The sequence below is a fragment of the Carcharodon carcharias genome, chromosome 9, assembly GCF_017639515.1.
Source record: "Carcharodon carcharias isolate sCarCar2 chromosome 9, sCarCar2.pri, whole genome shotgun sequence".
Classification (NCBI taxonomy): domain Eukaryota; kingdom Metazoa; phylum Chordata; class Chondrichthyes; order Lamniformes; family Lamnidae; genus Carcharodon; species Carcharodon carcharias.
In genome coordinates this window covers 43,501,843-43,525,338 of record NC_054475.1, presented here as the reverse complement: position 1 = coordinate 43,525,338, position 23,496 = coordinate 43,501,843, and the positions used below count along the sequence as shown (strand labels likewise).

General features: G+C 40.3%; 1 protein-coding gene across 1 annotated transcript in view; it reads right to left on the bottom strand.

Moving 5' to 3' along the window:
- tmem183a (transmembrane protein 183A) overlaps positions 1-22,630 on the bottom strand; it is a 28,485-nt gene extending 5,855 nt beyond the window's left edge. Inside the window, exons 1-6 of the mRNA XM_041195861.1 lie at positions 22,401-22,630; positions 15,917-16,006; positions 11,753-11,920; positions 9,046-9,202; positions 1,925-2,105; positions 955-1,035 (exon numbers count right to left, since the gene is read on the bottom strand). Coding sequence (XP_041051795.1) covers positions 955-1,035; positions 1,925-2,105; positions 9,046-9,202; positions 11,753-11,920; positions 15,917-16,006; positions 22,401-22,461 — 738 coding nt within the window. The 5' untranslated portion in view covers positions 22,462-22,630. The remainder of the gene's footprint in view (positions 1-954; positions 1,036-1,924; positions 2,106-9,045; positions 9,203-11,752; positions 11,921-15,916; positions 16,007-22,400) is intronic.
- Between the last annotated feature and the right edge of the window lie 866 nt (positions 22,631-23,496).

Genomic DNA, 23,496 nt, shown 5'->3' with positions numbered 1-23,496 from the left:
CAAGGCAGAGATAGACAGATTTTTAATCAGAAGGGAATCAAGGGTCATGGGGAAAAGGCAGGAGCTGAGGATTGTCAGATTAGCCATGATCTCATTAATGGCGGAGCAGACTAGATGGGCTGAATGGCCTACTTCTGCTCCTATGTCTTATGGTTTTATGAAATGGGAATCCTGACCAATTTTTACCTCCTTGTCCAGGGGTGGCAAGGCTAATAACAGAACTTGTTACCCCAGCCAAGGTCAGCTAACTCATGGCAAATTAAATGTGAACTTTCTTAGTCTGTAGGCCTCAGGCATTCCCTGCATAAACCTGCTGACCTATTGGGGAGCTGGGTAAAGTACTTTAAATATCTATGTGAAGTTAACAAAAGACAGTTCAAGAATTATACATAGGAACAGTCTACCAGAGATAGAATGAGAACAGAAGCTCGAAAGCTTAGCAAGAGAACTAGATTAGAGAACACCCGCTTCAGTGAATTTGTTTGGCCAGCAATTCTGTTAATTTCATGATCCAACTTCCCATCACCATGAAGCAGCTCACCTTCCCCTAAAATATATATCTCTCTGTTCTCCAGATTTCTTCTGATTATAGATAATTAAACTACAAATACGCTTCAAAGGCCTAACAAAAGCAACATGGCTCTCCATAGGAAGCAAGTTGGACTTCAGTTGGCATTTCCTAAGAATGATGTAGCTGCTATTAGAAACTTGAGAGAAATTAAACATTCTACCACACAGCCGTGTCCCAAATTTCTGGAACCATGCCACAATGATTCAGACTTTAAATTAATTTATAGGGGGGAAAAAGTGGAAATGCGGCTTCAAAATAGTTGCAAATCTAATATAAAAGATTCTGAAGTAAGCATTTATATTACAATTAAGAAAGCACAAAGCGAAATGACGCCATCTTTCGAACAAAGCAATGATCACAAACTTAAAACTTCAATTGCACACCTGCTTTTTGAATTTGTAGTTGAACTCCCATCTTTGGTCTGATCTATTTCCACTTCCCTTCTTGCACCAGTACAGCAAGCACTAGAAACAGAACATATGATTGTGCTTAATACTGAAATGTTCAGCTTCACATATTAGTCACAGAAAAGAGAACAGGAAAGAATGAAAAATTGCAGCTTCAGTAACTGCACAGTAGTGTACAAACATGATAATGTTTTTTGTTAGCCAAATCATATAACAGATGCATGGACTCAAATATAGATTTGCACATTTCCGTGGATAGTTGTAGATTAACAAATAAATTTTGTAACCAGTCAGTATAAGCACACATCTAATTTTGTCCCCAATACTCCAAATTAGCTCTGTACCAAAAATCCAAACAGTTGCCTGAAAACAAACCCTCTTCAGCACATTTTAATTAAGTTTCAACAAACCTTCAGCTTTAAAACAGAAATTTCCACTTGTCATTCCGTGAATGCAAGATTTAGGAAATAGGTGTAATTTTAAAAAGGCATGTTTCAAAATAGCACATTCATTTGAATAATCAAAAGCTTAGTGCTAAATGCATTTGCAAAAGCATGTCCAGTGAATGTTTTAAATATATCGCACAAGGCACTTCATTCCTAGTAGATTTTTATGCTTGGTATGGGACAGGAACACAGGTCAATCAATAACTCACTCCACAAGACTTTTTTTGTAGTTGCAACATTTTTTTAAAATTCAATTTTATTGCATTAGTAACTTATCCAGTATGTTAGCTTTTAATGAAGTTTTCAAACAAAATGGGGCAGTTTCCATAACTATATATAGCATGAAATTGGGAAATCCGCATTTCACACTATAGTGTAAAGATAACCCAGTCAAGAGAACTGTGGATTTTGTTTTAAAATCAAAAGCAAAGATTTCTAATTTAATCAAAATTTACTGGTCCAAACAAAGGGAAATACCAAAGGGTTAAGTTTCTACTTACACTACAATTCTGTAATGTGTTTGGAGTAGACTCAGGAATTGCAGGTTTTTCTGATATACGAGCACGAAATGGTTCATACATGTGGTACAATGAACGGATCACACAGGCACGCAGCGAACCCAACTTTCCTATGACCTCACGTTGCAAACGTACAGGCAAGTACACATCTGAACAGTAGTACCTGTATATTAATAGATCAGTTCAGTGAAAGCACAGCAAATATGGCTTCAAGACTGACTTACATGTTTAAAAAGTAGATTCTTAATGTATACATATAGTAAAAACTATATAAACAGAAACTCCCCAAAAATGGACAGCTGCAAAATAAAAAAGATAATAGGTCCATATAACTTGAATGGTAAAATGTGCAAAAGCACTCAAACAACAGGTGCTCGCAAATTATTAACTATGAACAGCCTTCATTAGGCTAAGATAAAAGCAAAAAACTGTGGATGCTGGAAATCCAAAACAAAAACAAAAATACCTGGAAAAACTCAGCAGGCCTGGCAGCATCTGCGGAGAGGGACACAGTTAATGTTTTGAGTCCGAATGACCCTTCAACAGAACTAAGTAAAAATAGAAGAGAGATGAAATATAAGCTGATTTAAGGGGAGGGTGGGACAAGTAGAGCTGGATAGAGGGCCAGTGATAGGTGGAGATAACCAAAAGATGTCACAGACAAAAAGGACAAAGAAGTGTTGAAGGTGGTGATATCTAAAGAATGTGCTAATTAAGGGTGGAAAGCAGGATAAGCAAGGTACAGATAGCCCTAGTGGGGGCGGGGGTGAAGGAATTGAAAAAGGCTAAAAGATAGAGATATACCAATGCACGGAAATACATTTAAAAATAATGCAAATAGGTGGGAAAAGAAAAATCTATATAAATTATTGGAAAAAAAGGGGGGTAAATCGGAAAGGGGGTGGGGATGGAGGAGAGAGTGCATGATCTAAAATTGTTGAACTCAATATTCAGTCTGGAAGGCTGTAAAATGCTTAGTCGGAAGATGAGGTGCTGTTCCTCCAGTTTGCGTTGAGCTTCACTGGAACAATGCAGCAGGCCAAGGACGGACATGTGGGCATGAGAGCAGGGTGGAGTGTTGAAATAACCAGCGACAGGGAGGTCTGGGTAATGCTTGCGGACAGACTGAAGGTGTTCTGCAAAGCGGTCACCCAGTCTGCGTTTGGTCTCTCCAATGTAGAGGAAACTGCATTGGGAGCAACGAATGCAGTATACTAAATTGAGGGAAGTGCAAGTGAAATGATGCTTCACTTGAAAAGAGTGTTTGGGCCCTTGGACGGTGAGGAGAGGGGAAGTAAAGGAGGCAGGTGTTGCACCTTCTGCAGTTGCATGGGAAGGTGCCGTGGGAGGGGGTAGAGGTGTAGGGGGGTGATGGAGGAGTGGACCAGGGTGTCCCGGAGGTAATGATCCCTGCAGAATGCCGCCAAAGGGGTGAAGGGAAGATGTGTTTGGTGGTGGCATCATGCTGGAGTTGGCAGAAATGGCGGAGGATGATCCTTTGAATGCGGAGGCTGGTGGGGTGATAAGTGAGGACAAGGGGGATCCTATCATGTTTCTGGGAGGGACAGGAAGGTGTGAGGGCTAGCCCTTTTACAGCCTAAAACATGAGAAACATGCCTGTATAAGGTGGCAGCGGGTTTTGTGAAACAATTGACATTTGCAGAATGCAGAGCTCTTTACCCAGTGCCCCAGCAGAGAAACTGCTTTACCCCTGAGATTGGAAGTTTGCAGAGCTCTAACCCAGGGATAGAGCAATTTCTCTACCACTATGGATGCTGAATAAATAACACAACATTTGACTGAATTTCTTTTGTACACAAGATATAATGGTCTTTTTGAACATAAAGGTACCTGCATGCGAATTAGGAGGAGTAGGCCACTCGGCCCCTCGAGCCTGTTCTGCCATTCAATAAGATCATAGCCGATCTGAATGTAACCTCAACCCCACATTCCTGCCTACTCCCAATAACCTTTCACCCACTTGTTAATCAAGAATCTAACTCCACCTTAAAAATATTCAAAGATTCTGTTTCCACCGTCTTTTGAGGAAGAGTTCTAAAGACTTTCAACCTTCAGAAAAAATTTCTCATCCATCTTAAATGAGCGGCCCCTTTTCTTTTTTAAAAAAGTGACCCCTAGTTCTAGATTCTCCCACAAGAGGAAACATCCTCTCCACATCCACCCTGTCAAGACCCCTCAAGATCTTAAACGTTTCAATCAAGTCACCTCTTACTCTTCTAAACTCCAGTGGATACCTGTCCAATCTTTCCTCATAAGACAACCCACCAATTCCTGATATTAGTCTTGTAAACTTTCTCTGAACTGCTTCCAACACATTTACATTTTTCTTTAAATAAGGGGACCAGTATTGTACACAATACTCCAGATGTGGTCTCAGCAATGCCCTGTACAACTGAAGCATAAGCTTCCTTCTTACGTAATCAATTCCCCTCACAATAAACAATAACATTCTTATTAACTTTCCCAATTACCTGCTGTACCTGCAGACTGACCTTTTATGATTCATGGACCAGGACACCCAGGTCCCTCAATCTCAGAGCTCTGCAATCTCTCACCATTTAGATAAGCTTTTTTAATTCTTCCTGCCAAAATGAACAATTTCACATTTGCCCACAGTATACTCCAAATTTCCAGATCTTTTCCCACTCACTTAACTTATTTATGTCACTTGGTTAAACATGATTTCCTTTCTACAAAACTATGGGGAGAATTTTTGGCTTGGCGACCGGGCATGGGGCCTGCTCGCCAAGGCGTAAAACGACGCTGGGTGACATCGGGCATGCATCCTGATGTCACCACTTGTCATTTAGATTTTCAGTTCGGCAGGCACACAGCCAAGTCAGCGGAATGCCCTCTGAACTGTCAAAGGCCTGTTAAGGCCATTAATTAACTAATTAAGGCTGCTGAAAAAACTGCCCGTCCAACTTTAAGGTTGGCAGGCAGGCAAAGAGCCCAGGTGGCCTTCGCATTTTTCATGGAACCTCTTCCACGGGCGGTATGAGGTTTCATGAAGAGTTTATAAATTAAATACATTTTTTTCATTAAAGGTCATTGACATGTCCCAGCACATGTAACACTGTCACATGAGGGGCCATGTCTTAAATTTTTTTTTTCTTTATTAAAACTTAAAACTCATCTCTGAGGCACAGATGGAGATTTCTGTGCTCATGCGCGAAAGAGCGCACTCCTGACTCAGGGAACAGCCGTTCAGCGCTTCCAGGTGTGCATCACATTGGGCGGGCCTTAATTGGCCCGTCCACAAAATGGTGGCGCGGACCTGACCACCACCACCACCACCACCACCACCACCACCACCACCCCCCCCCCCCCCCCCCCCCCCCCCCCCCCCCCCCCCCCCCCCCCCACCCACCCACCCACCCACCCACCCACCCCCCACGGAGGGGAAAATTGTCTCTCATGTTGACTCTGCCTGATTGACTTGAATTTTTCTAAGTACCCTACTATAACATCTTTAACAATAGTTTCTAACATTTTCCCTAGGACATATGTTAGGCTAACTAGACTATAGCTTCCTGCTTTCCATCTCCCTCCCTTTTTCAATATATTTGCTATTTTCCAATCTAATGGAACTTGCCCTGAATCTAGTGAATTTTGGAAAATTAAAACCAGTGCATCAACTATCTCACTAGCCACTTCTTTCAAGGCCCGAGGGTGAAGTCAAACCGGACCTGTGGATCAGCCTGCAGCCCCAACAATTTGCTCAACACCACTTCCCTGGTGATTGCAATTTTCCCTGAGTTCCTCCCTCCCTTTTATTTCCTGATTTACAGCTATTTCCAGAATGTTACTTGTGTCCTCTATAGTGAAGGCCAAAGCAAAATACCCATTTCATTCATCTGCCATCTCCCTATTTTCCATTATCAAATCCCAGGCGCACTCTCTACAGAACCAACGTTCACTTTGTTAACTCTTTCTTATTTAAATATCTATAGAAAATCTTAGTATCCATCTTTATATTACTAGGTAGCTTTCTCTCTTACTCTAACTATTCCTTCCTTATTAATCTTTTTGTCATTCTTTGTTGTTCTTTATATTCTTTCCAACCTTCTGAACTGCCACCCATCTTTGCATAATTATATGCTTTTTCTTTAAGTTTGATACCGTCTTTAACTTTCTTAGTTAACTATGGATGGTGGGCCCTCCCCTTGGAGTTTTTCTTGCTTATTTGCATTTATATATTCTGTATATTCTGAAGTATCCTTTTAAATATCTGCCAATGATTAACCGCATTTGCCAGTTCACTTCAGCTAGCTCTGCTTTCATGCCCTCATAACTGCCCTTATTTGAGTTTGAAATAATAGTCCTGGGCACACTAGTTTCTCCCGCAAAATAAATGTAAAATTCAATCATATTATGATCGCTGCTATCCAGGGGTGCCTTTACTAGGAGGTTAGCAATTAATCCTACCTCATTGCTCAATACCAGGTCTAGTATTGCCTGTTCTCTGGTTGGTTCCAGAATGTGCTGTTTTAAGAAACTATCCTGAAAACATTCTATGAACTCCCTTCATCCACGCTGCCCACCTGATTTTTCCAGTCTATGCCTGTGAAAAGACAGCTGATGTCCCCAAGCAGTTAGTAATATAAGTTTCACTGTATAGTACAGTTTAGTTCCTGTACAGATCAAGAGTTTAGGATACCTAAAATGGCATTTAACCATATTTCCATAACCTGTCCAAAAACTATCCAAAACCTGTATCAAGCAAATTCCTGCTTTTGTCCTAATATGTAAACAACTGTCTTTTAACTACTGCACTGAATTCTAAAATGCTAATGATTTAATATTTACTCCAAATGCTTAAAATGGTGAGAACCAGCACTTCAACGTATAAAAAAGTTTTAAGCAAACACCTGTTTTTTTGAAAAAGTACAATAGTAATGAAAGCACAAAGTGCATGCCCATTACTTAATGCACATGTTGGTTAGGGCATCCAATTCAATTGTTGGTTATCCATTCAGCAAATGAACTCATCAGTCAAACTGAATTCAACTGGTAATAGAAATGAATGACTACCAGATATACTTTTATCCCTTGAAACATCGACCAGTAGATTGTAACAGTAGAAGTAATCTAATTAATAGTCAATGCTGATGATTAGATTCAACTGCCCTCACCACTGCTGACAGTTAATGAAAAAGCTGTGTTTCTCCAGCTGGCAGATAAATGTTTATATTTCTGGCCCACCCTATATAGGAAAAAATAATTTGTTTGCTTGTATACTTCAGTTAATAAGGAGCACAGGCTGCAAGTGGGTAAAATGCAAGAAATAGCTCCATGCTACTACCACAAGTGAAAGCTGTGCAGCTCTGGAATACCAGGTATTAATGACCACAGCAGATCATTTAAAACAAACAGCAAAACTCCTGCTCTGAACTGGGTGAACATATTCAGTTTTAGTTTTAAAGTGTCAGCCAGTTTAGCTTATACATTTCAATAAAGAACTGGAAAGAGATTGTAGGCAGTCACAACAGAATTTAAGTATATTTGGAGTGCTGGACTTTAATGGGTTCAAAGCTGCAAGGGCACAGAACATAATCACCGTTTTGGGAAGTTCAGAGCATTCTGGCAAAGAATACAGTTTGCATGCACATCAAAAGATGTATGCTGCCAAACATTCATCACTGAACCTTAAGAGAATGATAGAAAATATATAAGGTAAAAGTAAATAAAAAGGGCTTTGTCTCAATTTGCAGCAGAGCATTTCTTATCTTTGCAGTGCTATGTTCAGTTCTGGTCCATTAATCATGGTGATATTATACCCTCAGAAACAGCAAAGAAAAGCAACAAAAGGGGTTTCACGTGTCAGAAATAGAAGTTTGACAAAGAATGGAAAATTGCATTTGCTATCCTTAGGAAAGATCGAGGCTTCCTGGTGATCACAATTAAATCATGGAGGTTTTTTGACATGGATTATGTACCCTCTGCATCATATCATGAAATTGACCCTGATGTCTCTCCTTTTTGCACATCTCCACCGTGTGTGTGGTTGCACTTCTGTAAGATGGTGCAAGCATCAAAGCAGGCTGTTTTATTCAGCTCACCCGAACCTGTACTGTTGAAGAAAATTCTAAAATTTTAAGACAACAAAATTGCACAGAGTATAACTGAAAAGAGTGATTGAAGGCTTGGTGAAACATACAGCTTTTCTGAATGCTGTTAAAGATAGCGAAGGCAGAGAGGTAAATGAGATAAAGAACAAGTTCCAAAAAGTAGGGCTAAGAGGTGATTCTGCCACTGAATTAGGAGGAAAGTCAGTGGCATTCCACTGAATTCCAAATAACTGGATGGCACGGAAGGCCACAGAAAAATGCAGAGGTGGGGGCAGTTGAAATCATAGGGATATTTTAAATTTGAAAAGAAAGCGAGTATAGGTCAACAAGGAGGAGTGATGGTCATGTGGCAGTTAAAGCTCAATGGAATGCAGATGGTGGAATTTTGAATGAGCTGAAATTTGTGGATGGGGTGGGCAGCAACTAAGACATTGGAGAAAAGTAATCTGGTGTTACAAAGAGAATTTTGGCAATAGTGGATAAAGAGCTGGAAACAGACAAAGTTGTGAAGGTGGTAATGAACATCTTTAATGATGAGTAGGATATATGATTTGAAACTCAGTTTTGAATTGAAGAAACCAGAGCTGCGTTTGTCACAGGTTAGTTCAAACAGGTATGCAACCATGAAACGGAAGAAATTCAGAGAATTTTTGGCTGATCAACAACTTAGTACCTGACCATCAGCCTTGAAGCAGAGGTTGTTGTCACGATAGGAAAATGGTGGAGGACCAAACTGGGCATCCATTCACTATGACTGCACTTATGATTTCAAGTGCTTGATATGAAAATATGAACTGAGACAGACAATTTGCAAATGCACTTGAAAATTCCACTTCATTTGTTTTGAGGGTCTTTGATGAATGGGTATGTTTGTTGTTCAGAAAAGATGCACAAATTCCATTTATAAAAAGCAAATCCTCAAGTCCTTTACTGCCTCTGTAAATAACTTCTGAAATCAGTCTCTACAGTTGGCAATAGTTTATAGAATAAAAAATAATCAAAGTATCTCACCTCCGGTATAACCTGGTCCAAAAAGCAGCTGTACAGGTAACAGTCCAGGCATTTTTACAAATTAGAGCAAACTTCGAAACATCCTCAGGTCGTATGTAGGATGCGAGAAACAACCAAATATCTATAGGGTACTGTTGTCCACAGTCCTCTACATTCTCTAGGGAAAGAAAACACCATCTCATTTCAGCAAGTAGAAACATATTATTCAGTGATGTTACAGAAAGGGGAAAGTGCAGCACGCTACACTATCAAATTTTCTTGCCATAAGGATGAGCATGTATATGTTTAAAACATCATAATTTTGCCCTGGATGAGATCAGAGTTTAATTGCTTTTCAAGCTGCATGTCAAGCCTAACAATTGCAACTGGTAGTCACTCAGAAATTAAGACAATTCGGTTCCTGTACCAAAGCACCACTTTTTCTGAAATATGACAGAAATTTAAGCATGGGTACTTGACTTGTGGGGAAAAGTCTGATGGACAGGAAGCAAAAATCAAATAGGTTTTTTACATTATTTGAGATAGATATAGATTCAAGCATTTGAGAATTCCAAATTGTGCAACACTGGGATTCTATAATTGCATCAATTGCACAAGTTCTGCTTGTGTGATGGCATTTGGGAGAATATGGGTGATGCAAAGAATCTCAATGATACTGTCAGCCTTTGTATAATACAGCTGGGATTGAAGTGAATGAGAACAGTTAATCGAACTGAACTGTATAAACCATAACTGGTCAATGGCACACCAGATAGGAGGAGAGATGGAAATGTAGGCAACTGTGGGCAACAGGGAAATTAATTATGCTTCATTCCAGATGTCTAATTTGCAAGGAATGCCTGTGCAAGGAAATGCATGACTCAAACATCGACCATGCATAATTTTAGTGATAAGCATGACAAATATAAGCAGAGGGATCAATTAACCATATCATAGAATGGGTGTATGTTATAATTTGGGTAAACAAGCTAGCCTTGGGAAGGCCTGGAGCTAAATCAAGCTATTTGGAGGTATTTAATCATGAAGGAGTTAAACAGGGTTATCTGTGAAATTAGAGTTTATCTAGGAAATACGCTTTGCAAGACATATAAACATGGCTGGTTAGGTAGCTGACGAGAGAGAAACCCAATGCTATTCTTGTACTTCACAGGCTGATATCCTATGCTGTGTGAATAAATGTTTCTTATGTGCAGTTGTCTTGTGCTTACTCGAAGAGTGTTGCAAGAACCAAAGAGGGAAGGAGGTTGGCTCACTAGGAGCAAGTCCAAGTAAATATAATTCATCAAACATGCACAATAGTGCAGTAGGAAGCTTTGGGCCACCAAGCTAACAATTACTTTTAAACATCAATACTCCGTGAGATGAGTATCTAATTCATGGCTCATGTTGATGTTTTAGAAGTAAATTTTAGTTCTGGGAAGATTAAAGCTTAACTGTAGGAAATGGGATAAATGCAATTCAAGCAGCTTGGAGTCCATTAGATTTAAATGGGGTCGTATTGATTTAAGGGTCTTACAGCTAGAAAGATAAGATCCTAAAACAGCAGGTGGGCTTACTTAGCTGGAGAGGTGATGACTACACTGCTTGCAAAGAAGTGCAGTCCAGAGGATGTTTTCTTTATGGGAGTTAGAGCTGAATTAGTTTAAAAGCATTCACTAAACCCTGAAAGGCTAAATCTTCAAGGAAATGGGTGGAGCTTAAGAAGGTTCTCTGGTTTCAGTTTATCTGAGTGTTCCCTAGCAGGCAAGAGGCTCCATACTGAAAAGGGGCTGCTGTTAGCAGGCTTCAGGCAGTGAGGGATCGAAGCAGCTTTGGGAACCATTGGTACAGCGGAGGGTTCCAGTTTGGACCTTGTGTGATTTAACTGTTATCAGATTCCAGGCAGCTAGAGCTCAGAGAAGTAGTGGGGGGGCTGAAAGATGGAGAAAGGTCACTGGTTTCATACTGGACAGTCAGAGCTAAGAGAGGCCCTGGAAGCCATTTATAGAGCAATTCAGCCAGGAGGCTGGAGTGCAAAGAAACCCAGGGGCAATGCCAGCTTAGTGAAGCTAGCAGTCTGCAAGAGAGTTGGTGTTTTGGCAATCAGAGATGGGAGTTGAGTTTTGTGAAACTCATGGAATGCAGTCCCAGGAGAGGAGATCGAATCATCGGGAGGTGAGCAGCTATTGGGGCAGTCCAAAGTGGAGCAGTTTCTAAGGCAATTCAGAAGCTAGATCATTGAAAGTGAGAAGTTGAAATCCCTCTTGAGGGAGAGAGTTTTAATGGGATTTTATGACTGTGGTCACATACTTGGGTGGGTCGCTGAGAAATCCAAGGGAATCTGCCTTGGCTGCATCGGCCATTTACTGTGCAATGTGATATGCTCAACCACAGTTTGTCTGTTAATTCATATTTACCACAGGTTAATTCTGAATGTTATAGAGAACAAGATAGATATTGTAAATTGTTTTTCTTTACTAATTTTGTATAGTAAAGTTCATTTTGTTTATTTACAACGGAAATCTTGCGGCATTATTCTCCTCATGGGTAACTGGGATTTCAAACTGTCTACTTTAAACAAAAATTTACTGGTCCCTAACCAGATCATAACATATGCAGCATGTAAGCACAAGACAAGTAAAAAAGGCAAAAAAAAACCATCAAGAATTTTAAGCAACTTTCCAGTCACATTTACAATTTCTTTGTTGCAATATTAAGAATTAATTACCTTGCTGTCTTTTGCTTTTCTTTTTCCTAGAAACCTTCAACTCATTTGAGTGGCTATCAACATCAACTTCATCACTGCTGTCACAATCCAAATGATCCTCAGGAACAGAGGAAAGAGCCTCTTCTGTCACAGGGACTTGAGACGCTTCCAAACCACACAGCAACTTTACTAAAATAAAACCATTAAACTGTCAGTATTTGCTCATCATTGAACTGTACAAACCTGTAAATCTGAAGGGTTTACAACAAATTATATTTCATAAGAAATGTTTTTAATGTACAACTGAATTAAAGCTATGGTGCCACTAATATTTCAGTGATGTATAAAGACATCATGCAAATTTTCATGCTGTATCCATATGAACTCTCAAGCGCCCACCAGTACAATTCTAGATGATCGCCTCTTACCCTGGGTTCAGTCTGGAAAGAACATCTTGAAAATACAACACCAGAGCTGTTAAAATTCAAGAGGTTATAGCAGTCACTGGGTGAGCATTATATTACAAATTAAGGACAATACACATCAATTCTTTACAATTTTTTCCAGGAGTTTTGATACCAGCTTAAATAAACCTAATTATATACAAGAATCAACACCAATTATATAAATCATCCAGAACTGGTCGATTTTCTCCATTTGAATTCTATTTACAATGCAATGTTATAAAATAACCAGTTACCAAAGCTGCTAAAAAAAAATTAAGAAACCCTGTAAATTTGTACATTATAAAGCACAATAATGGATACTTTCAGTTAACTGAAGTTGAATATTTTGACTTTACAGAGAGAAAGCAGCTGGATTTTATGTACCACTGCAAATGAAACTTTTGTTCCACATATGTTTTCCAATCTTTTCTAGAGATTATAAAAGTTCAGTGCCAGGCTTAGTATCACAGAGCCAACCCTACATATAAAGAAAATTCTGAATGATTCCTCTATAAGTCAACCCTTTCATCTAAGTTACACCTGGCAAAAACAATCAGCCACTGCAATACAGGAACTTATGAGGAGGTTTACAATAGATCATTTTTGCTATTGAAAGTAGTCAGCATTAAGATGCACAAGTCCTTAGGAACCTTTGGTCATTGTATACCAAAAACTTTCTTCTACAAATGAATCCAAAGTAATAAACATTAACTGGACTCTGACAAGATCTTTCAGCTGTTATTTCATTGTGGATACAGCTTATCAAAGGAAGTCTAAGACAAGTACTTTACTGAAAGGCACGGAAGCCATAACCCACCCACAAACCCCACCCCACATATGAAATAGTACACTTTAAAATTCAAATTTATTTTAAATGAAGTATAATTGACAAGGCCAAGAGGGGCTGGATTAAGATCTACAAAGAGTATTAAATTTTAGTTAACTAGGGGATGCACATCTGGCAAAAAGCTTCTAGGATTATCCAGGTAAGCTTAATGAACCATAAATCGCAACGTATAAGTTGACCTGGCATACAAACAACCCCATTTTTCAACACAAAAATCATATCTTTGTGTATACATGGCGTATAAATCGACCCCTCTTTCTAGCCATGACATGTTATATTCACATTCGTAGTCAGCTTCAATTTTTTGCCCAAGTGGATGTTTTACTTACCAGCACCTTATAACTGGCAATCAAGCAGGTTGTATGGTCTGTGTTGCAAAGATGCACAGAGTTTAAGACAAGTCCACTCTTTGCATCAGATGCTGATCACATTTCAAAATGGCGACCACCCACACCATTGGTTCACTTTTGCACTTGGCATACAAGTCGACCCCCATTTATGGAGGGATTTTTTAAGGTTTCAAAGGTCGATCTATAAGCCAACATCAACGGTATTTATGAAAGATCCTTGACCATATGCTCATGCAACATTTTATTGAATACCTCTGTTCTTGCCTCCTCTGTCTCCACTCCTTTCCCTCAAATAATCTGTGCATTTTCATTGAGTAACTTCAATCTATTAGGCTAAATTTGTCATCCTTATGTTTGCTTTAATCCTTCCACTATGCTTGCATAGATCACGAGGTTACAGGCTGCATATCGAGTAAGGAAGAATTGAAGCTAGACTTCAGACCACTTAGGCATAGGGTAAGTGACCACCTCCTCTGCTGTCAAACTTCCAAGGGCCTTTCCCATGCTCTTCTCAGACCTGCCCCAAACACTGCTCAACAAGCAATAAAAACAGATGATAATTTACATAAACCACAATGGTGCACTCTAGCACACTAAATGCACTGCTCCAAAATTAGCAGGATACATGTCCATTCCCATTGTGCCCTATGCCTGGGGTTCCTGGTCTTATTGTCCCAGAAGGAAGAGCATAACCTAGTCTTACAGAACTGCAATCAGCTCAAATACAACAGAAGTAATTTGAAATAACGTTAAGCAAATTGTGGAACCACACATATCATTCAGCAATGACTCAGTGCAGCATTTCCACCCAAGTCAGAAGGTCGTGATTCAAGCCCAATCCAAAGGCTTGAGCCTATCATTTAGGTTGACACCAATACAACACTGAGGCTGCTGCACTGTTGGAGGTAATGTCTTTTGCATAAGATATTAAACCATGGCCCTAGTAGATATAAAAAAAAATCCATGGCACTATTTTATGAGGAAAAGGGAGTTCTCCCAGTGCTTTGGCCAACATGTACTGCTCAACCAACATTAGAATAGGTTATCTGGTTAGTCATCACATTGCTATCTGTGGAAGTTTGTTGTATGTAGACTGGTTGCCATGTTTTCTTACTTATCAGAGTAACGACGTTTCAAAAAAATGCTTTATTGGCGAGTGAAATACTTTATAGCATCTTGAGTTTGTGAAAGATGCTATATAAATAAAGGTTCTTCCTTTCTAGATGTGACATTTGTTAGAATACCTCTCAAGGTTGAAGTTTTCTTTTACAAAATGGAAGGACATGGCATGGTCTGGACATGTGAATGCTAACCTGGGATTTTTCTTTTAAAAAAGATCAAAAGTTCACCTTGGAACTGTTGACAAACAGGCCTCTTTCAAGAAATCACCTGACCTATATGGTACTTGAGAAGGAGTTGCTTGTTTGTGTTGAACTGCAAAGCTCTTTAATGAAGCTGGGAGACAAAAAGGCAATCACATGGGAGAGAGGGAAAAAAACAAGTTGTGAAACCTGCTTGCTTTGAAAGCAGTTTTGTTAGAGACAAGCTGAAGAAAGGCAGGCTATCTTGACTGGTTTCCCCCTCTCTACCTTGCCTAAAATTGTGTGAGGCTATCAACCTGTAGTCAGAGAATCCTCATCTGAGTGTAACCAGTTTGCATTTGAACCTGCAAAGCTGGACCAGTTGGTGGGAGCTTCCAGGCATCCACCAGGACCAGCGGCCCGTCTGCATACAAGAGAACTCTGGGTCAACAGTTCGAGGCCCTGCGGGCTTTATCCTTTATTTTATAACATCCATCCGCCAAAGCCCATATCTGCAGAGAGACTGTTTTTGTCCTTGATTTGTCGGTGTGCGCGCTGGGGGTATTCTTTAGGAAGTGATAGATAGTTATACTTATCAATTAAAATTGTATGGTAACCAGTACTTGCAACTTATTAAAAGAAGTTTTGTTTAAAAATAAATGAATCATTTAGTTTTTGAAAGAAGCTTGGTCAGAGTCTCTTTTCTTCTGGGTACTAGAGGTATAGATACACAATTGGCCATTTTGGAGAGAAAATGAAACATTTAAATTAATGGTACATCCTGCGGAGTTGTGTGGCTTGATAATCTGTACACTCCTCCCATCCTGGTCGTAACACATTCCTAACCTGTGCACATCAATAGAACTGAACACTAAATGATAGGCATTTAATTCACGGTGGGTGGGTGTGTGGGGGGGGGGGGGGGGGGGGGGGGGGGGGGGGGGGGGGGGGGCGAGGAGGAGGAGGAAGGAAGGACCTAAAATGGTATAGGACTAGTGCAATTGTTCATTTTTGCACATGTAACCTGAAACGTTAAGCTCATGAAAGGAGAAATGTCAACAACCGTGCAGCTAATTTGCTTGTGGCTTTTAAACTGAAACCAAGTGACAAAGTTATTGATCAAAATAAAATGTTATAATTAGAAGGGGAATGTGGCTAGAAGCCTAAAATCAGGGATTAAAAAGAAATTAAAAGCTAGACAAAATCAAATAGTATTCTGAAAAATATTCATATAAACCAACCTTCTTTCTGAATTGCATTCGCTACAGCTTTCTTTACTCTACCAGTCTTCACGATAGCTGGATCTGAATCGGCATAATCTGCCACGGTAACTGAGAAAAAAGTTAAAGGTTTAAACTTTAGTAAACTATGAAATAAAAATGTGAAATCAAATACTATCTGCTACCAATAATTATGAATTTGCAAGTGAGATTGGAGGTTCTCATATGAGCTTGCTACACAGTAAAATGTGTGTGGAAGGCTAACAAAAACAATTGCTCTCTCTTCGTATACAGAAAAAGCCAAGAAAAAAGATTCTACTGCACGTTCCCAAATCCCAACATATATGGTTCTTCCATATAGCCTGTGCCTTACTTTCTTCTTCTGGATACAAACATTTGGAATTGGACAGATTTCCCAACCCATTTCACAAAAGAAAATGATGTTGGTATTTCTTTCATAAAGGTGGACAAATACACGTGGAGCTTCAGAGGCATTAAGAAGAACTGGTCTGATGGGATTAAACACCACAGGAAAAGGAAATTAATTATTGCGACAAAGTTACTAAATCAGTTCATCATTGACAATTCAGTACTCATTAATTATACAGCTCCTCCAAACCACATTCCATAGTATTAGTGTTTCGGTTTTAATAGCTACTGAAGTTAATAGCTACTTAAAGTTAAAAATACGAACAACACTATCTATTCAATATCTAAGTCACCTATCCAATGAATTAAACATCATTCTTTCTACTAAAAAGTTAAAATATGACTAATGCTGAAATGTTTAGTTAAGGTAAAGGGACAAGCAATGCTAAAAAGGTCTCAGAGATGTGTGGATATTCACTTTTAGATGACCAGAAGCAAAATTCAACAACGAGGTTGATGCCCATTATAAAGTTTAATTAGAATCCTGTCAGGCTACATCAATACCTAAAGTTAAATCTCCATTACAACCAAAAGCCTATAATGACTCAAACTGAACGTAGAACTACCATTAGAACAGAAAATACCAGAACCACAGAAATTTGAACTTTGCTCTTATTTTTTGGGACATCAGAACTCCATGACTCCGTCTTAGCAATTAATTCAATTTACAGAGTGTGCATAGTGGATTGTGGAGTCAATCTGGGATGATTTAATATTGGTTTGACAGAAGATAGGAGTTTGACAACTGTTCTGCCATACCACATGGGCCGAGGGCACTGATCCTCGGACTATTTTCTCACTATTTGGGCCACCCTCAACTAAAACGCAGTACTGCTTTGTATATCAAGCTAAAAATCAAGAATCTAAGCAAATTTCACGTGTGCATATTTGGCAGCTGCTCTTCAAAATTAATGACACACAACAAATAGCCACAGATCAGGATGCAGAACAATGTTTCTCTTTCATCTCCAGACTCCAGACATGACTTCAGTGCAATTTATATGATGCAACCTTCCTAGATGAAGTCAAATTAAACAGGTCCCAGGATCATTCCAAGCAGACATGCGCAGGTCACACAAAAGTTACAAAAGAAAAATACTACAGATGCCAGAGATCTGAAATAAAAATAGAAAATGCTGGAAATATTTAGGTCAGGCAGCACCTGTGAAGCAAAAAGCAAAGTTAACTTTGCAGCTCTGTGACGTTTCATCAAATCTTCGTTTAGCACCAACTGACAGCATGTACCAAGAGGAGGCAAGAATGATAAAAGAAACAGAAATATTTAATTAATGCAGGAGAGGGGTGTTCTTTTGCAGCTTGGAAATAAAGCACATTTTTGAGCGAGCACAGTGGTTTTTCCCTACAGTTGAATTACAGAAACACCACAGAAGCAGTTCTGTATGTGTTATATCAGTTAAGGCTAAAAGAAATAGCTGCTGAAAGGCAGGCATGGTTTTTGACAAAGTTCACAAAAAGTAAACTTGATACCAAAAGTCAGTGACAAAATACTTTTTGACCTTATTTGTGTCCCATATTATAGAAGTATTAAATTATTAATTTTCAACACTATACTGCCTTAGAGTTTTCACAAAAATGGTGTTGGGTTGGGTAACCAAATGCAAAACACCAAATATATTACCTTTTAATGCTGTAAAAATCCCAAAGCCCTTCACAGAAACATTACACAGACAGACGAATTAGGAGCAAGAGTAGGCTACTCGGCCCGAGTCTTTTTTTTATTCATTTACAGGATGTTGGCGTCACAGGCTAGGCCAGCATTTATTGTCCATCCCTAACTGCCCTTGAGAAGGTGGTGAGCTGCCTTCTTGAACCGCTGCAGTCCATGTGGTGTAGGTACACCCACAGTGCTGTTAGGGAGGGAGTTTCAGTATTTTGATCCAGCGACAGTAAAGGAACAGCAATATATTTCTAAGTCAGGATGGTGAGTGATTTGGAGGGGAACCCCTAGATGATAGCATTCCCAGGTATCTGCTGCCCTTGTCCATCTAGACGGTAACGGTCATGGGTTTGGAAGGTGCTGTCTAAAGAGGCTTAGTGAGTTTCTGAAGTGCATCTTGTCGATGGTGCACACTGCTGCTATTGTGCGTTGATGGTGGAGGAAGTGAATGTTTGTCGATGGGGTGCCAATCAAGTGGGCTGCTTTGTGCTGGATGGTGTCAAGCTTCTTGAGTGTTAGAGTTGCACTCATCCAGGCAAGGGGGGAGTAATCCATTACATTCCTGACTTGTGCCTTGTAGATTCTGAACAGGCTTTGGGGAGTCAGGGGGTGAGCTACAGGATTCCTAGCCCCTGATCTGCCACTGTAGCCACAGTATTTATATGGCTAGTCCAGTTCAGTTTCTGGTCAATGGTTAACACCAGTATGTGGATAGTGGGGGATTCAGAAATAGTAATGCCATTGAATGTCAAGAGAGAATGGTTGGGTTTTCTCTTGTTGAAGATGGTTATTGCCTGGCACTTGTGTGGCCCCTCGAGCCTGTTCTTCCATTCAATAAGATCATGGCTCATCTGATTGTAACCTCAACCCCACATTTCTGCCTACCCCTGATAACCTTTCACCCACTTGTTTATCAAGAATCTATCTAGCTCTGCCTTAAAAATATTTTTACCACATCTTTTGAGAAAAAGCGATCTAAAGGCTCACGACCCTCAGAAAAAATTTCTCCTCATCTCTGCCTTAAATGAGCGACTCCTTATTTTGAAAACAGTGACCGCCCCTAGCTCTAGATTCACCCACAAGAGGAAGCATCCTCTCCACATCCACCCTGTCAAGATCCCCCAGGATCTTAAACATTTCAACCAAGCCACTGCTTACTCTTCTAAACTCGTGGATACAAGCCTAACCTATCCAACCTTTCCTCATAAGACAACCTGCCCATTCCTAGTATTAATCTAGCAAACCTTCTCTGAGCTACTTCTAATGCATTTACATCTTTCCTTAAATAAGGAGGCCAGTACTGTACACAATACTCCAGATGTGGTCTCACCAGTGCCTTGTACAACTGAAGCATAACCTCCTTACTTTTGTAATCAATTCCCCTCACAATAAACAATAACATTCTATTAGCTTTTCTATTGACTTGCTGTGCCTGCATACCAGCCTATTGTGTTTCATGCACTAGGACACCCGGGTCCCTCTGAATCTCAGAGCCCTGCAATCTCTCACCATTTAGATAATAAGCTTTGTTATTCTTCCTGCCAAAATGGACAATTTCACATTTTCCCACATCATACTCCATTTGCCAAATCTTTGCCCACTCATTTAGCCTATTGTCCCTTTGTAGCCTCATGTCCTCTTCACAATTTACTTTCCTCCCTACCTTTGTGACATCAGCAAATTTAGCAACCATTTCTTCAGTACCTTCATCCAAGTCATTTATATAAATTGTAAGAAATTGAGGCCCCAGCACTGATCCCTGTGGCACACCACACACATCCTGCCAACCAGAAAAAAATCCATTTATGCCAACTTTCTGCTTCCTGTTAGTTAGCCAATCTTCTTTACCCACTATATCATTAGCTTTTATTTTCCGCAATAACCTTTAATGTGGTACTTTATCAAATGCCTTCTGGAAATGTAAGTACAATGTATCCACCAGATCCCCTTTATCCACACACGTGACTCCTTCAAAGAACGCCAATAAATTGGTTAAACATTATTTCCCTTTCACAAAATTATGTTGACTCTGCCTAATTGCTGTGAAGTTTTCTAAATGCTCTACTATAACATTTTTATCAGACAAAATTTGATACAGTGCCTCATAAGAAAATATTAGGTGACTAAAACTAAGGAGTGCCTTAAGGAAGAAAGAGAGTGAGAGAGATGTTCAGGGAATTCCAGGGCTTAGGTTCAAGGTAACTGACAGCATGGCCATCAATGAAAACTGGAGATTTGTAAGTGGTCATGTTTGGTAAAGTACAGAAATATCAGGGGTTGTGAGGCTGAAGGAGATTAGAGAGAAACACAGGTTTTGAAGACAAGGATGAGAATTTTTAATATTGAGGTGCACCAGGAGCCAATGTAGGTCAGCAAGCATAGGGACGATGGATGCTGGGAGCAAATTAGGATGCAGAGCTTAAATTGCTTTATGTAAGGAAGGTGACGCTGCAACAGAAAATTCTGGAAATACTCAGCAGCTCAGTTAACAGCTGTGGCAAGAGAAACAAAATTGACATTTCAAGCCTTTAATCAGAACTGGGAAAAGTTAGAAATGCAATAGAATTTAAGAAAATACTTCCAAAAGGCACTTGATACAGTGCAGCACAACACGCTTGTGAGAAAAGTTATAGTTAATGGACAGTAGGAAAATTGAAACAAAATTGGCTGAATGACAGGAAACAGAGGTTAATGAATTTTTCAGACTGGGAGGAAGGGTTATAATGGAGTTCCCCAGGGATCAGTATTGGGGTCCTTGCTTTTCCAGATATACATTAATGGCCTAAACCTTGATGTACAGGGAACCATTCCAAAATCTGCAGATGATACAAAATTTGGGAGCATTGTAAACCACGAGGACAGTGTATAACTTCAAAAGTACATAGACAAGTTGGTGGAATGGCAGATAGTGGCAGCTGACGTTCAATATGGAGAACTGTGAGGTGATACATTTTGGTAGGAAGAACATGGAGAGACAGTACAAAATGAAGGGGGTACAGGAGCAGAGGGACCTGAGTGTATAATTGCCTATGTCTTTAAAGGGGGAAGGACAGGTTGAGATAGCAGTTAATAAAGCATTCAGTATCCTAGGCTTTATTAATAGGGGCAGAGAGTACAAGAGAACTTGCATAAGACACTAGTTAGACTTTAGCTGGAGTACTGCATACAGTTCTGGGCACTGCATTTCAGGAAGGAAGTAACAACATTGGAGAAAATGCATAAAAGATTTAGGAGAATGGTTCCAGGGATGAGGAACTTCAGTTATATAGTAAAATTGGAGAAGTTCTTTTCCTTGAAGACAAGGCTAAGAGATTTGATAGAGGTATTCAAAATCATGAGGGCCTGGACAGAGCAGATAGGGAGAAACTGTTCCCATTCGCAAAGGATTGAGAATAAGATGGCACTGATTTAGAGTTACTGGCAAAAGCAACACCAGGAAAAACTTTTTCATGTAGCAGGTGGTTAGGGTCTGGAGTGTACTGTCCAAGTATGGTGGAAGCAGGTCCAATGGAGGTATTCAAGAGAGAATTAGATTATTATTTGAAAAGAAACAATCTGCAGGGTTAAGGGGAGAAGGCAGGAGAATAGCATTAGGTGAAATGCTCATTTGGACAACCAGTGCAGACATGATGTGCTGAATGGCCTCCTTCTGCAGTGTAACAATTCTGTGAAGTAAAAGAGAGAAAAGTTGGATAAAGAACCATGAGAAAGGTCTGTGATATGGTGTAAGACAGGGGGATAAAACCACAATTCCTCACCCCCCCCCCCCCGGGATAGCAGCTGCTGGTAATGATTATGTTTTTTTTATCATTTTCAGCTCCTCTTGTCCCAGTACCACTTTCATGGCAGACATCTTGCCCCATCATCCTTTTTCCTATTTGAATCCTCGTAACAACCACTCCTGCACTGATTCTCGCCATAGATGCTGCCTGACCCACTGAGTATTTCCGGCATTTTCTCTTTTCCTTTCAGATTTCCAACATTTACAATATTTTACTTTTCTCAGGGCGAAGTTGCGCTTCTTGAACGGTTTGCTTCGTGGAGTGCATTGCTACAACTAGGTTTCACTCCAGAGTGCATCTCGGTACAGACTGCATTAAAAATGCCACTACTATACCTCTCCTCCCGCACAACGATTGTGATTCTTGGCCGGACCCGCACGGAAAGAATCTGCCCCGGGTTTAGAACCAAATGAACCAACCTAACGCCACCTAACCTGATAAAAGCTCAGCTCCATTACTGACAACTCCCTGGCTCAATCAGCAGGCGCACAGGACAATGGGGCCCGAGATAAGCCAATGGAAGGGCGGCATTTAGCAGCTCCTCCTCGACAGCAAGTTCGGCTGCCCCAGCACTATCCCTCCCCTCCCTCCCCTTCACTTCGCTTTCTCTTTTCACCTGCTTCAGAAGAAATGTTTCCCCGGTATTTCAGCCGTTTTCTGTTCCCTTTCTTTGGCATTGCGACGACAACACGAGACCGAAACACGTTATCGAGAGTTCTTCCATGTTGCAGAACCGACAGGAGAAAGGAAAAGAGAAGAGAAAATGATTGAGTGAATAAAAGTCACTCCCCCGGGATCTTCAGCCATATTGGAACTGGGCCTCCCGTCAGCCCCCGCGCTACCGCCAAGGCGCTTGCGCGGGGACTCCTGACGTCACTGGAACAATCACCCCTTAAAGGCGCAGGAGTGAGGAAAGATTTGCATTTATATAGCCCTTGCACTATCTAAGGATCTTCCGAAGCACCTTACAGCCAATGAAGAGAATCCCAAAGATTCACAATCCTATGAGTGAAGAAATTTCTCCTCATCTCAGTTCCAACTGACTCCCTCTCTCCTTAAGCTGCAGTGTCCAACTTTCCAGGATTGTCCTGGAGTCTCCAGCAATCAGAGATCAATTGCCAGGATGCTGCTCTGTGCAACCTTGGAGAAAAATCATTGGATCACAAAAAGGAAAGATTTTTTTGCCACTTTTAACGGTTCTCTTTACCAGATATAAAAAGTATTGAAAATGGGATCGTGGGGGTGGGGCAGGGACAGGCAAGCCAAACATCATCCAACTGGGTAATGAGCCATTTTACTTTCCAATTGACACACAAAGACATCAGGAGGATGCACAGAAAAATGCTGGAAAAGATCAGCAGGTCTGGCACCATATGTGTTCACTGACAAATGACCTGGCCGGGGGGGGGGGGGGGGGGGGCAAGTCATGTGATGAAACCTCCAGGAATACATTTAATCACAGTTGGCAACCCTACCTTATCCTGATATTTGTTCTAGGAAAACAGCCTCAGTATCTACCCTCTCAAGCCCCTTCATAATCTCCTGTAAAACGCTTTTGGACATTTTACCATGTTAAAGGTGCTGTTTAAATGCAACTTGTTGCTTTTGTTGTTGTTGAACCTGTAAGTTGGTTTGCAGAAATCTGTAAAGAAAATTGGAAAGTGATGTTTGCACTAGTTTGTCTCTGGGTAGTACAGATTAAAAAACTCTTA